The 14,484-nt window shown below is 34.8% G+C and overlaps 1 protein-coding gene across 4 annotated transcripts in view; it reads left to right on the top strand.

The window, feature by feature from the left end:
- LOC123308260 (inaD-like protein) overlaps window positions 1–14,484 on the top strand; it is a 370,976-nt gene that overhangs the window by 221,522 nt on the left and 134,970 nt on the right. For all 4 annotated transcript variants that reach the window (XM_044890846.1, XM_044890847.1, XM_044890848.1 and 1 more), the window contains exon 20: window positions 1,579–1,775. In XM_044890846.1, the coding sequence (XP_044746781.1) occupies window positions 1,579–1,775 (197 nt within the window). The remainder of the gene's footprint in view (window positions 1–1,578; window positions 1,776–14,484) is intronic.

Genomic DNA, 14,484 nt, shown 5'->3' on the forward strand with positions numbered 1-14,484 from the left:
TTATGAGACTTTTTTTCTTAGAATTGCTCAAGGTATGTCCTCTTTTCGTTTGTACCAACAATTTAGAAAAATCCTGTACATGTGGTTAGTTAAAAACTAACCTAAATCAAAATTGGGCAATATAAACCTAAACTCGCCATGATACGAGGATGTATTAGGCTTGTTCGTAGAGTGGTTCAAAACGGTTGTGAACTGTACAGAGCAAGCGCAAATGGATTTTCGTCCCCCTAAAATGGAATTGCGCTTGCTCTGTACAGTTCAAAACCGTTGTGAACCACTCTACGAACAAACCTATTGATATCTTGTTAGCCTAGACCAGTTCCATGCATACAAAAAGATTTTGCGTTACCATAGCAACGAATAATAACTCATTAGATGTGTCAGTGTGAAGTTTGCGGTCAAAAAAGTAAACCAGAGTTATGCAATAAATTAATAGAAAGAAGATGTCCACCGAAATTGTGGAAATCGAAAAATTGGAGTATCATCAAGTACCTGTATTTAAAAGTGTTAACAGGTAAGCAGATTTACGAAGATACGCTTAATACCGTTGATGATCAATGTGCCACGTATGCGACCGTGAAATATTGGACTGTAGGCTTCAAATTAAATTTTCCATTGAAGATGATGACCGATCGGGAAGGCCAGTTTCTGTGTCAGTCTCCGAAAATATCGATGCAGTTCATAACATGATTTTATCAAACCGTCGAATTGGGCTAAAACGGATATTTGAAGAACAGAATATTTCATACGAATGCGTTCATCATTCAGTTCACGTCAATTTGGGCATGAGAAAAATTGCTGCAAAATGTATCCCCAAATGTTTGAATGTTGACCAAAAGAGTTCAAGGGTAGAAGCATCGCGTTCGATCTGTGCTCGATTTGAAAACGATGTAGACTTCTTAAACCGAATTGTTACTATGGATGAGACTAAGGTACATTTCTACGATCCAGAAACAAAGCAACAGACGATAGAATGGCGACACTCTGGTTCTCCAAGACCTAAGAAGTTTCGTGTCCAAAAATCTGCTGGAAAAGTTCTTGCTTCACTTTTTTGGAAATACCTTGGAGTAATCATGATGGATAAGGGTAGAATAATAACCGGAGATTACTATTCGACATAACAGACCACTCTACGGGAAAAAATTTAAGAGAAAAGACGCGGAAAGCTATCGAAAGGTGTTTTGTTTTTGCAGGACAACGCCCCTGCATACAAATCTCATGTTGCCATGCAAAAAATTCGTGATTTAGGGTTTGAATTACTTGAACACCCCCCTTATTCACCAGATTTGGCTCTCCGACTAGCATCTATTTCCTCAACTGAAAAAAACTTAAAAAAGTTCTTAAATTTTCTTCCCCCGAGAAGGTTATAAAACCTGTGTGAGGTCTATGGTTTGCAGAGCAAGAAGAAACATTTTTTTTAAAGGAGTAGAGACGTTGCAGGTTCGCTGTAATAAATGTATCCAATTAAGAGGAGAATATGTTGACATTGAAATTTTGTTCGGTTCTATAGTAGGCTAAGAATTTTTCAATATATCCTCGTATATATAGCTTTAACAAAAAATCCGTTTTTGCTTTCAGATAAAGTGAGAAAGAAATACGCCAATCTGGGGCACTCTATAATTATGGTACAGCTGGAGCGAAGCAGCCAAGGTCTGGGTCTCAGTTTGGCTGGCCACAAAGATCGAAACTGCATGGCCGTCTTCGTTTGTGGTTTGAACCCAAAAGGAGCCGCATTCAAGACGGGAGGTATTCAAGTTGGGGATGAAATTTTGGAGGTGAGAACTTTGTCGTTGTAGGTATAATAAGGGAATGATGATGTGCTCGATCGAAATGAAAAGAAAAAGCAGTTAACGACCACTGTCAGTTTTTCGCCGCATTTCTTACCACTGGCTTAGCATTCTAGAATAATAATAATAGGTTTATATTACGATTTCTATGGAATTAAACTGTGTTTTTTACTCTTGGGATAGTCCATAAAACATTTAAATGCATTTGTACTTTTGTCTTGATTTTCTTGGCAATAGTTCTAATGAAGCAGTATTCACAAACTCGACCAGCTCAGTTTTGTTTTCGAAAACACCAGCAATTAAATTTATAGTCCATTCAAGAATTATTGACATATTGGGTGGCTATGGAAAATTGAATTTCAGTTAGTAATAGCCCATAAGTTGAGATTTTGTGTTGCGGAATTCAGGTTGTTATTGTAAATGAACAGTGATCTATTATAAGTGAATCTATGCACTGAACCACTGACTGACGATAATTTGGATTTTGTACTGCTGTTTATGTCCTTAATTCATTCGTACAAATTGGAAACATTATTCTATCAATTCTGAATGCAGATTAATATACTCTGAATTAGAATATTTCTTCTTTTCAAATGCTTTTCTAGGTAATATTTGTTTATTCCAGTTCTGTGATTAAAACTACAGAAGTTATTGAAGCTCTTTTATGATCAGATATTAAGCTGCCTCTGAACTTTCAAGTCCTACTGGGATGTCAATCATTCTTGAACAGGGGGGTGAAACTCCCTCAGTAATGACGTGAACCGAATGAACTGCTGCCATCTCTGAAAGGTCAGCGAATTAATATGAAAAAATGTTAGTTTCCTACGCTGATAATTCTGCGCATAAACTAGAGTGACTTTGTAGCATAGACTAAGTTGATCTTTGATTCTGCGCTTGTGTGTGAAATTGATATGTCAAATGATCAACATTCGATTTCAAGTTTGTTCGTTCATTTTATTACAAGTTTTCGTTGGGAAGAAATATTGTTGTGTACCTAAATTCAAGAGCAACGAGTAAAAGTGAAAGAAGAGAGAAAAAATTGCCTGTTCTTATGGTTCCTTATAGAGTTATGGTTGGCATAATTCTTCAGAAGCCGGACTATTAGGAATTCGAAGAATAAATCTTTTCTGATTACGTAGGATGTAGTACCAAAGAAGAGGTATGATTTTCTCATGAAGCGCTTGAAATCTTGTCCGAATTTGAGGTATTTCAGCTCATAAAAGATAGATAAGTTTCATTTAACTGATTTTTGTTTGTTTATCAATCATATATTCTATTGTTTTTCAATTATCATATGTGAACATTTCATCTAATAAATGTATGTATAAACTCAGAGTATTATATATGTTTCATAGTTGTCTCCAAATAAAATAAAATAAAATTACCTTATCAAAGCGTAAAGAGCGCTCTCGACAAATTAATCGAGATTAGTTTGCTGACGTTTAAGAGATGGCGCTTTTCTTCGTAACAAAATTTTATCTGAGAGTTTCCCATCTATAGTGTTTATCTATGTTCTTGAATGGACTATATATGCGTCAAGTTTGGAAATTCAACATTAATACGTTTCCATAGAAACGCAAACTATTTTATTGCAAATTTCAAAGCACCATTTATTCATGCATAAAATAATTTGCGATTTTTTCTAAATCAATTGATATCTGTCAAGTTTTGAACGGTTTGCGGAAAAAAAGTATGTTTACCTCGTAGGAAAAGCCACATTCCTGGTGTAACTCGACTTAACAATCTTCACAGCCGGTAAACAATGTACTATTTCTATAATATTTGAGTGCCGGAAGACCCCTGCTATTTCTTTTAAGCGCCGTTTGGGCAAGTGACTCATTCCGACTTGAAATGCGTACTGGAAAAGTATGCAGAGTAGAGAGAAGGAGAACGATCGCTGCTTTGAGACCATAGATTTTTTGTCACCTGAAATATGTACCAATAGGGTAGTTCATGTTTTTGCCAATAGTCGCGCTGGCGATCATAGGATGACGAAATTTTGATTTAAATTAGTTCCTGGTGACAGATGATTAGAATAATTTTAATATTTTCGATTTCTGATAAGAGAATAATAGAACAACATATGACCATTGTGAAATGTGGAAGTGTGCGCTAGTGTAAGAGTCTTTTGGTATCGGAAAGAAAAGGAGAAGAGATAAAATTTCCGAGTGCATTTTTGAGAGAAAATTGAAAAAAACTCTTCTTAATAATAATATCTAACCAATAAAACTACATGCACAGAAGTGAATATTCTTGAAGAATTTTGTTGGCATAACATAATATATGGTCTCTAACAGTTCTCAGCTGAGTATTGGAAACAGAATCCACTCTAATAAGTGATAAATCTGAGATTGCTACCTTTTGTTGTCTTGATATATTCCACTCCACTCCTCACTGCGAATCTCGATCGAACTAATACCAGATTATTATGATTTTCACAAATATGAGTATGTAAGTTTACCTTCACCCACCTGAAGATGCTAGATGAAGATGTGATGGCGAAACACGTGTCGTAGTATGAGAACTCATATTTGTGAAAATGCTATAATCTGTTTTATGTTTTTAGTTTCTCAATATACCGAATATATGAATTTTGAGCGTTACTTATTACTCACTCTGTATATGAGTGCGTTCTGTATCTTTGCTATAATTTGCGTGAAATATTCGATTTCCCTAAATAAATCAAGTCCATTATTATGCCGTCGCGTCGTACACAAGAATCGATTGTCGTAGAGATATAGTGGACTCATGAATGGAACATTCATTTTCAGTATTCAGTCTTGCATGTTTGTTTTAATGATATTAATTTTCCATTAGTATTGTATAAGGTTGTCAGACATTTCCATTCTAGGTTTCGAAAACTAACTAAAGCTTCAATAGACTCCAACTTTGGTTTGCTGATTTGGTGCTTTTGAAATTTTTTTTCCTGCTTTATTGTTTGCAATAATAATCCCAGAAATAGAAGAAATGTTGACTGAAAAACATAGGCTGCTCGTCCAAGGGGGCAGGTGAGGTGCTTCCTCATCAATAAATTCAGTGTTAACTGCACTTCAGAGTCTTCAGATTATCATTTTTTATATATTTTTTAGTTTTACATAGGGCGTGTGATTACCAACTTGAATTCTAAAATTTTAATAATTGTCAATAATTTTTGAATGGAGTATGAATAGTTAGTGGAGTAATGGTGGGTTCAAACAAAGGTTAATACAGCGTTTCTAAAAACTAATACCTTAGAAAGAATGTACTACACTTCTTTGTTTTTGCCAAGCTTTTCAATAATAGTTTTATTCTTCTTCGGGGTTCTGTAAATACCGATAACAAATTTATTACAACACAAAACATCAACGTCCATACGAATCAAAATTTTAAGTTCACTGAAACACATCTACAATTTTGATTTTGAGTGATAATGTGCTAATTTTTCCTTTCTTTATTTCACCATTCCTCCTTCTACTGTCATATGATTTTGTGGCAATATGCAAAGTCTGTTTCGATTTGCTACCACTCCAATTATTCAACAATCCAAGAAATTTAGAATCCACTCAGATTATCAAAATTTACGAAATGAATCGAAGAAAACTGATGAACACGTACGTACACCCCTTTCTCTTATTCTACGACACTGACCTAATTCAATTCATAATATGGGAACAGCGATGCGGATGCGATTCTTATATCCCCACTCCGAGGCTCGGCCGGCCGATCTACGCGTATTCAAGAAGCTTCGAAATCACCGTGCCCTTATGAATTCACTAGGAATTACGAATTTTTATGGTCAAAAAATCACTAAACTACTCTTATACGGTACGAATACCCTTTTTCAAAAATCAACTATTCTTTTAATAAACAAAAAATCTAACTATAATTAGAGATATATTATATTTTCATTGACTGAACTACTCTTAAACGGTACGAATACACTCTTTTCTAAAATAGACATAATATTTAATGATTAACTATTCATTTAATCATTTGATAATATAATATCTTGCAATAGTCAATAGACAATGAGGAAATCTAGAAATATGTAAACTAAACGCCCAAACCATAGCAAGGTAGGCCCAACCCGTGCTGGCCGACCATGTATGTATCTAGCAGCGACGTAATACGATGTATTGTACAGTTCAACTTGGTGATAACTGCGTGCGACGTAGGTGCATAACTTGAAGCGTTTCGCTATGCTCCTGCGGCTGGCCGACCTAGCGTGTTTAGCGTAAGGAAAGAGAACTTCGAAATAAAGTAATTCAAGTCGACTGGGGCATCATGTTGATCGAATTAAGTTGTAGTTTGTAGTACGTTATACTAGGGAATTAATCGAGATTTGAATATTGAAATTGATCATTTGGAATAAGTTTCGAAGAATAAAATAATTATAATTATTTTCTATTTCTCGATTATTTTTGGGTCGGCCCGGCCGACCCTGCATACCCTGACGAGCCGTCATAGGTAGCACTCTAACTGGCAGATGGCATTCACATGTTTGTCATCTACCTCTTAGATTGGGCACTATTAAGGGCCGGTCTATTCATCCTCTCTATAAAGTGTTCGTCAGCTTTCTTTTGTTAAAGACCGCCTAAGACCTCTTAGGTCTTAGACAATAAATTTGTTAATGAAGATTTGTATAGAACTGAGAACTCACCAAGCAGAGAGTTCTCTAGGCAAAGTTTGTACGAAAACTGAATATAATATAATGATAATGAACTAAGCAGCAAATAAAGTGGGACAGCTGAAATTTGCCTAAGTTTGACTACTTACTTCGGTATTACATTGATGATGTTGAATTTTAACCCTGAAATGCAACGCATTGTTCTTCACCTGTATGCCACTGGCACAGGGTAATTTTTCTTTCAAATCTCTTCTTGTTGTACATATATGGTGTGCAATGTGTTTTTGAAATTCTTGCTATAACTTCGACATTTCTTCGCCGATGTTGGATCTTTCGCCAGTGGTGTGAAGCACGATACTTTATCTTCAAGTGCTTGGCGCAGGGTATTTTTTCTAAAACTCTTCTTGTTTTACAGGGTGGGAAAATTTCAGTTTACACACAATTGGGACCAAATAAACTAAGATCATTATCTGTTTTCGAAGGACACCAAAGATGCATATTAGTATTATTCGTTTGAGCTTTAAAATCTTCAAAAGTTTCAGGCTCATTATTTACCAGCTGACCTCGAAGGAGCTGTACCCTATTATAGACCTTGTGTGATTCGATTTCAACTTGTGCAACAGTTTTGGTAGCAGGTTCAATAGCTCCAAATAGCCTCAATTTTGGCTCTTCTACTAGAACATTCAAAGGTAACCCATCCAAGTTGTCACTTTGTAGTATATCAAACGAGAAGAATTGTAGAAGGTACTGCAGCGCTCTTGAAAAAATTTCTGTAATGTCTAAAGGTGATTCGTGCTTACCTCAATTAAAAATAATAAACGGTTCAGTATTTTATGTAATTGGCGTTGTAATCTGTAAACTGTGTTACTGTTCTAAATCGGGGGTGTTCAGATTTTGTAGAAATCAGCATTGGATTGTATTACCAGATAATTGAGTTGGAGATGGTAGTGTAAAAACATTTATTGCATATCGTTCACAATCATAAAATGAATAAGTCACTTGAATGAAGCCAATACAGTAATGAGTACAAATACTAACAACATCTATAGACTCAGAGAAACATTATTCAACTAGAAACAAAGATAATCCAGAGAAGGTCAAATCAGAAGTCACTTGACGTCAGACTTAGAATTTGAGAAAGTTCAATAAATTCAAAATTAACACAATGTTTACAGTGATAGAGCAATCAATGAAAATTGAAATCAAGAGCCTCTTTCCATCAGAGAAACATAAGGTTAGAATTATGAATTTTAAGGAGAAGACTTGATGATGCAGGTCAAGAGGTGAAAACTAAATTGTCTAAGTCTGATCGTCAACAAGAGATCAATACATTAAATGTGAGTCGAGCAATAATTATAATGTAAACATGAGCAGAGGAAGAATATTATAATTAATATAAATATAAGATTGGTCTTGAAGAGTGCAAAAATTCATCAATGAATACAATATTTACAGAGACGGACTTCTTACAAGTAAGCAGAATAAGAAAGTCCCAAAATAGAATATACAATGGATAAATTATGAGAAGTACAAAATAAGAGCATTAATGAGGGAAGCCACTAATCGAATGGTTTCGAGAAGAGCAAAAGGCTCTTGTATATCGAGCACGATGAATGAATATGAGGATATATCAATGAGAGTACAATATATAATGAGTAGATCATACCAATTGCGAGTGTATTACCAGAGCAGACCTTCCAGGGTGGAACCACGACGAGAGAGTATCTCCTAGTATCATGGCTTATCATTAACCATATCGTGTTCTGAAGGAAAACTATTAATTCCAGGGTGCACCCTGGAGTACATTAAACCATATTTGAGGAGTTCATATAGTGTTCTGAAGGAAAACTATTAATTCCAGGGTCCACCCTGGAGAACATGAGGATTCATTCATCTGAAACTCAACAACAGTATTTAGTACGTAAGAGGTGAACATAAGAGTTGTCTTGAAAAATGAAATACACTGATTCAAATAAAAAATGAGATGATCATGAGAAGACAATAAATCAGTATTCATTATCAATGTTATATTGTTATATGTATATGAGAGGTTACCATCAGAGCTGACTGAAAAATGAAATAAATTGATTCAAATAAAAGAGATGATCATGAGAAATCAATAAATCAGTATCCATTATCAATGAGAAAGACATGAGAAGATTCAATTCTGGTGCTACATACCCATTTCCATGTGAGAAAATCTAGAGAAGTCTGAAAATCGATGTAAATTGTAAAAATATAATAAAATATACATTTTTGAGCAAACAATGAATGATTTGACGTGACTTAACATAACTGAGCAGTACTATTGAGGATTGCAAGTCTGTTTAAAGATTTATTGTAATTCATTAAATCTCTCTCCATCTCATACATAATGAAAAGAGCATGAAAATGGTTAAATTAACAATTTTGGGAGGACTTCGAGTACATTTTGAGTTGAGCAAATTAGCACCATAATTGACTGAGAAGACTAGAAAGAGAATTACTTAAATGAGGTGAACAGTTAAAAGAAGTTTTACAACAATCTGAGTGAACACAATGAGAAAACACTCTACTTCTCAATTATCCATCTTCTTACAAACACGATATTATCAGTCAGAGGAAAGCGTGAAAATGGATATTTGGCACTTTTTTCTCAGGAAGAACTCTGTTGAACTGAATAATAGCGATATGAACGATTCAAAACATTTCTAACTTTGTATAAAACCATCAAAAATACCATAAACAACTGCATTCTTATTTTCAGCCGCCCATTGTTCTTAAAATAGCGTTATTTCCATAATAACGCAATGCATCGTGAAAATGATGAAAAAATCCGGAGACAATGACCTGACACTCTACTCAATATAAAAAAGAACTTTGTGAGGCCGTCACTCTTTCTGAATTATCAGTCAAAAAAATGCAAATTTTACATATTCCTATTCAGACCCTGCACAACATTTTCTAGAAAAAAAAAAATTCTGGTTGAGTTGCGACAGAATTGTGCTTTGCATCACTGTCGAAGTTATAGCTACAATTTCAAGAAAAAGAGGTGCTTTCATAAAATGGCGATATTTCCATGGCATCGCATTGTATCCGTAAAGTGCAAAAACCTTCCGAGGTGTTGACCTAACGAAACACTCAGCATTGAAAAAAAAAATTTGTAAACCCTTTACTATTCTCACATTTTTTGGCTGCCTTACATTCACACCCTGTAGAGCAAGAAGAGATCGAAAAAATTACCATAGAGGCGAAAGGTAATGATTTTTCAGCTGTCGCATTTCATTTGCCGATTAGTTTTTGTTCTCCCTTCTGTGCCTACATACTCTCAGGAGCCGCCCAAAAAGTATCCCTTGAGTCTGTGAGAGATAGCCGGAGAAATTTCTGATTCCACGCAGCCATAGCCATGCCCTATAATTAAATGATTATTTCCTTTGCCGCTCGATTAGTGTCAAAACCTGAACTTTCTGCGAAACTCAATCTCGTAACTGTGGCTGAAGTCGAGCTATACAACGAGTCAGTCAGTTCCGACCCCACATTCTTATAATGCGTACTCTAACTGGCGATGAGACTTGAGTTTACAATTTCAACATGCAAACCAGTCAACAATATACGGATGGAAAGGCGCCTTCCAATTTCCAACTGAGCCGAAACTGAAAATAGCATGTCAAGATCGATAAAAAGTGAAGGTGACGATGACAGTTTTCTTTTCGATTATCGGGGTATTGTGCGCTCGTCATTCTTGGCAGGTGGAGAGACCGCGAATAAATATTCAGAACGTTATGAATTTTCGTCGAAAAAGACCAATTTTGAGCACTATAAATACAGGAATGAACAAAGAAAATTTCAGGGAATCTTTTATAGACTCTAGCCTGGATAAACTTCCCCAATCTTAATAAACTTTTTAGAGTTTTCACTCCCATTCTCTGAAATAAAATCAATTAAATATTAAATAAACGATTTGCCTGCGTAAATTCTTGCACTTATTTGTCAGGAGCAAATCAACTAGAAAAACTTGTTGCCTGACAATGAACTGAAAATAAAGAACGTTGAAATTATTTTATGTTGTAACGTTTCGGAGTCTATATCAGAGTCCTTCATCAGACGAAAATCAATTTTCGAAAATCTTCTGAATTGGTGAATATATAAAATTTTTAAGATTTCAGACGTCAATTTTGATCAAAGAGGTTTTGAATGTTTTGATTCTCATTCCGCTTTTTGTTTATCTGGCTCGTTCTAGTTGCTGATTTTTGAATTTTTTTGTCTTATTTCTTGGTGAAAACATCAAAATATTGTTCGAAAATTATTGAGTGGTGAAGAACGGTGGATCAAATAATAGAATGTATTTTACGTGATTAAGTTTTTCACTCAACTAAGGAAAATGGTAGGTACCGCAAGTATTAAAAGTCATAACATGTGAATCGGTCATTCATTGATTCTAATTTTCAGTGCTCCGAAGTGGATAAAATTCTCAGAGCTTGAAGACAATTAATTCAGCAAACACTACTTACTACACCATGTGCAATGAACATTTCACTGCAGGTCAATTGAGAACTGTTCATCGACGTAAATTGTTGTATGCAGAAAGCATCCCTTGCATGAACGGCCTATTAAGGGGAAATGATGATCTTTATAGGTCCATTCAATGATTCTCAATTGCTACTCTTTCAATATATTCAGAAATGCAGAGGTTTTATTGATTTCCATTTGGGAACCGAGTGACTGTCAAATTGTTGTTTAGAAAGTCAAAGTTTTATGAAACCTGCTGTGAGTGTATTGTTCATTCATTAATCAATTTGTATATTGTGTCATGAAGAGACCATATCATAAGGAGATCATAAAAAAAGCACCAAGAAACTATAGGGGAGACTGGGGAGGGTTGATACGTTTTTTGGAATTTTTATTCTGGAAACGGAATTATATGAAGAAGAAGGACTTTTCTTATATTATATAATTCTTCAATTAATCGTTCAACAAAATAAATATAGAAGTCGCAAAACATAAACATCTTATTCTGTACAGAACGTTGAACACAAAAACATGCAAACTGTCTCAAGCCTCCCCACATATGGGAGGATTGATACGATGTACTGGGAGAGTAATCGAGAGGATTATTCAGCTCAGTAGGTAGGTCAGCAATGATACTGGCTTGCTTTGGTCCTATAGGTGTAGAAAAATCAGGAAATTGTCAGTTAGTCACTTCCACACAAGAAAAGTCGGCCTCGTTAAATATATGGGGATTGTACGGTTTTTAAAAATCCCTTTGATATGTTGGATGGTGAAGACGCCTTCATGTAGGCCTATCCAACTAGCTACGGAATATTTTTTGAAGATTATACATGTATCAGGCCTCCCACGACAAATGTCTCAAACCTCCCTGAAAGCAATTTTTAAAGTGATTTATGTTTTCATCTTATACCCATATATTTTGAAAAGCGAATGAAACGGTAAATTGAGTAGTTTTTTGCATATTTCCCAGTGAAATGTTTGTTTATGCCGAAGAATTAATGCATGATCATAAAACCCTTAGGTAACTTGAGTAAAAACTTACAATTTCTCACCTCGAAACACTCTTCGTTGAATATTTCACAAACAAACTACTGTTAGCCTTACATATTAACGTCACGCAATGCCCTCTGCCAAAGAATAGTGTTCACTAGTATAATACTTTTGAAAACGGCTACAGATCGCGGATATAAGCCTGTATCAAGCCTCCCCATGTATCAATGCTCCCTAGTCTCCCCTACTGACATACAGGTCTTGCATATGTCTGTAAGGTTTTTTTTTACGTGTGGTTCTGAAAATTCTTTAAATAATACCTACATATGTAAGTAACTGGAATATGTATGCTATGATGGTATGTTGAATATTGGTTCATATTAATTTCTGATATATGTATATTTTACAAATTCAACTAGGTTCATTAATTCAGAACAACCTATTGTATAGCAGATCACCATATACTTTATTGTCCTAGTTAAAGCTTCATTTACTGCCCACTATTTCAATTTTTGTAAATTTTTTATGAATTGCAAATAAACATATAGCACATCCAACAGCGTTTTTCGTTGATATCCGTTGATTGATTCCAAACAATGTTTAGATGAAAACTAACATCCTGAGCACAAAGCAAAACCATACTTTTGTTTTGTCGCTCAGGATGTTTGTTTTCTGATAGAAACAAAGTCAATATTGGAATGCAATACGAGAAATAGAATTCAAATTTCGCACCCCTCAATTAAAAAACAGAAAACTGTTATCAAAAAGTTTTCCTGTATTGACAGTGCAATGTTAGCGCCATCTCACTGTCACGCGTGTTTTCACTTGCCAAAATGTAGTCGGTTTTTAGTACTAGAGATATGAGCTCGTTTCCTATCTTTCTACTCTATAATCTTTGTTCAGAAGATTTTCGAAAATTGATTTTCATCTGATGAAGGAGTTGATATAGACTCCGAAACGTTACAACATAAAATTGTGACCTGATAATAATAATTTCAACGTTCTTTATTTTCAGTTCATTGTCAGACAACAATTTTTTCTATTATAGTTGATGTGCTCCTGACAAATAACTGCAAGAATTTACGCAGGAGCAAATCGTTTATATCATTTTTAATTGATTTTATTTCCCAGATTGGGAGTGAAAACCCTAAAGTTTATTAAAAAATGCAGTATCCTCCCAGAATAAATTTCAATCGATATTCCCCAATCTTGATTGAAATCAATTGACATAATTATTTATATGCAGATTGGTCCGAGAATAAGGTACATAAACCTCCTTTTTATGCTAGAATAGGAGGAAGAAAAATCATATAAGAGAGATATGGAAGCATCTGTAACATCATGCGGTAATAACATCAAGCGTTATTAACGTTACGACGCATGCGTATTTCCATTTTCAGAATAACGGGTGGATAACGTAGGACGTTATCGTAGTTAAAATTGTTTTCTTGCCTTACGCAATTCTATTTTGCCATTTGTTCGGAGAGAAATAGGTAATGTTTTGAAATAGGGGCCTCTAAATTGGCAGTGAGAATTGATTCGGATTTGTTTTTAAGAGAATAGTAGTAGAAGAGACGAAATGAGTTTCTCAAGAATAATCTAGTTACCTAAGGTAAAAGTGTATATCTTCAATTAATGGCTCATATGGAAGGAAAAGTCAAGTAAAAATAGAAATTTCCATATAGTGTTTAATTCTGAGTACCTATTTCAATCTCATATTGATTATGGACGATGTAACTTGTCTTCAATAGGAAATAAAAGGGTTCAATTCGAGCTTTTTTATTAAGACCCAAATGTAGATACAGACACATCTAGATTGGACATTGGCTTATGCCTTGATGGCTGTAAGGCAGTACACAAATTATTCCACATTATCTCTACATATCCTCCAGAAAATATGATGAGGCTCCAATATTAAATTCCAAAATCATAACTATTAGGTATTTCTTGGTGACTATAGTTGCCACTTATCCATGTCCATGCCATGCCATGTCCATGTCCATAATTTTTAAAATTATGAAAGCATCACTGTGGTATTTCTCAATACAGTTTAATCAAACTCCACAAATGAAAATCCTGTGAATATGCATCCTTATATGCGCATATAATCCACAAAAACTGCATAAAATCAACCAAAAAAGCTTTAAAACACCTACGTCGACAAGAAACTCTGACATTTACCGATCAGCTGTTGTTTACGCTAATAACTCAAATTCGTATCTTCCATACGACTGAAATCTGAGCCAGATAGCGCAAGACGTTATTCCAGTACCGCATAACGTTATTAGCGTACGCCGGCGTTATACCCCCATACACCCATATCTCTCTATTGTATGTTCCCATACGGAATCTTCTTTGATGTGGACAATATGTCACATACTTAGTAATTTAGTATATCTTACTAAAGGTTTACTCTTAAAAAATTATTTCTTCCAATAAGTTATTTCGACATTATTCTAATTTTCTTGAGTTTACGATATTTTGTTCGTCTTGAGGGATCCATAATATTACCATCAATATCAGCATAGCTCCTTAAATTTGTTTGTGGGCAACATATTTAATTTAGTCTTCATTTGTTTGTATTCCTCACTCTGCAGAATTCAAATCATCCGC

This window comes from Coccinella septempunctata, chromosome 2, assembly GCF_907165205.1.
Source record: "Coccinella septempunctata chromosome 2, icCocSept1.1, whole genome shotgun sequence".
Taxonomy (NCBI): Eukaryota; Metazoa; Arthropoda; class Insecta; order Coleoptera; family Coccinellidae; genus Coccinella; species Coccinella septempunctata.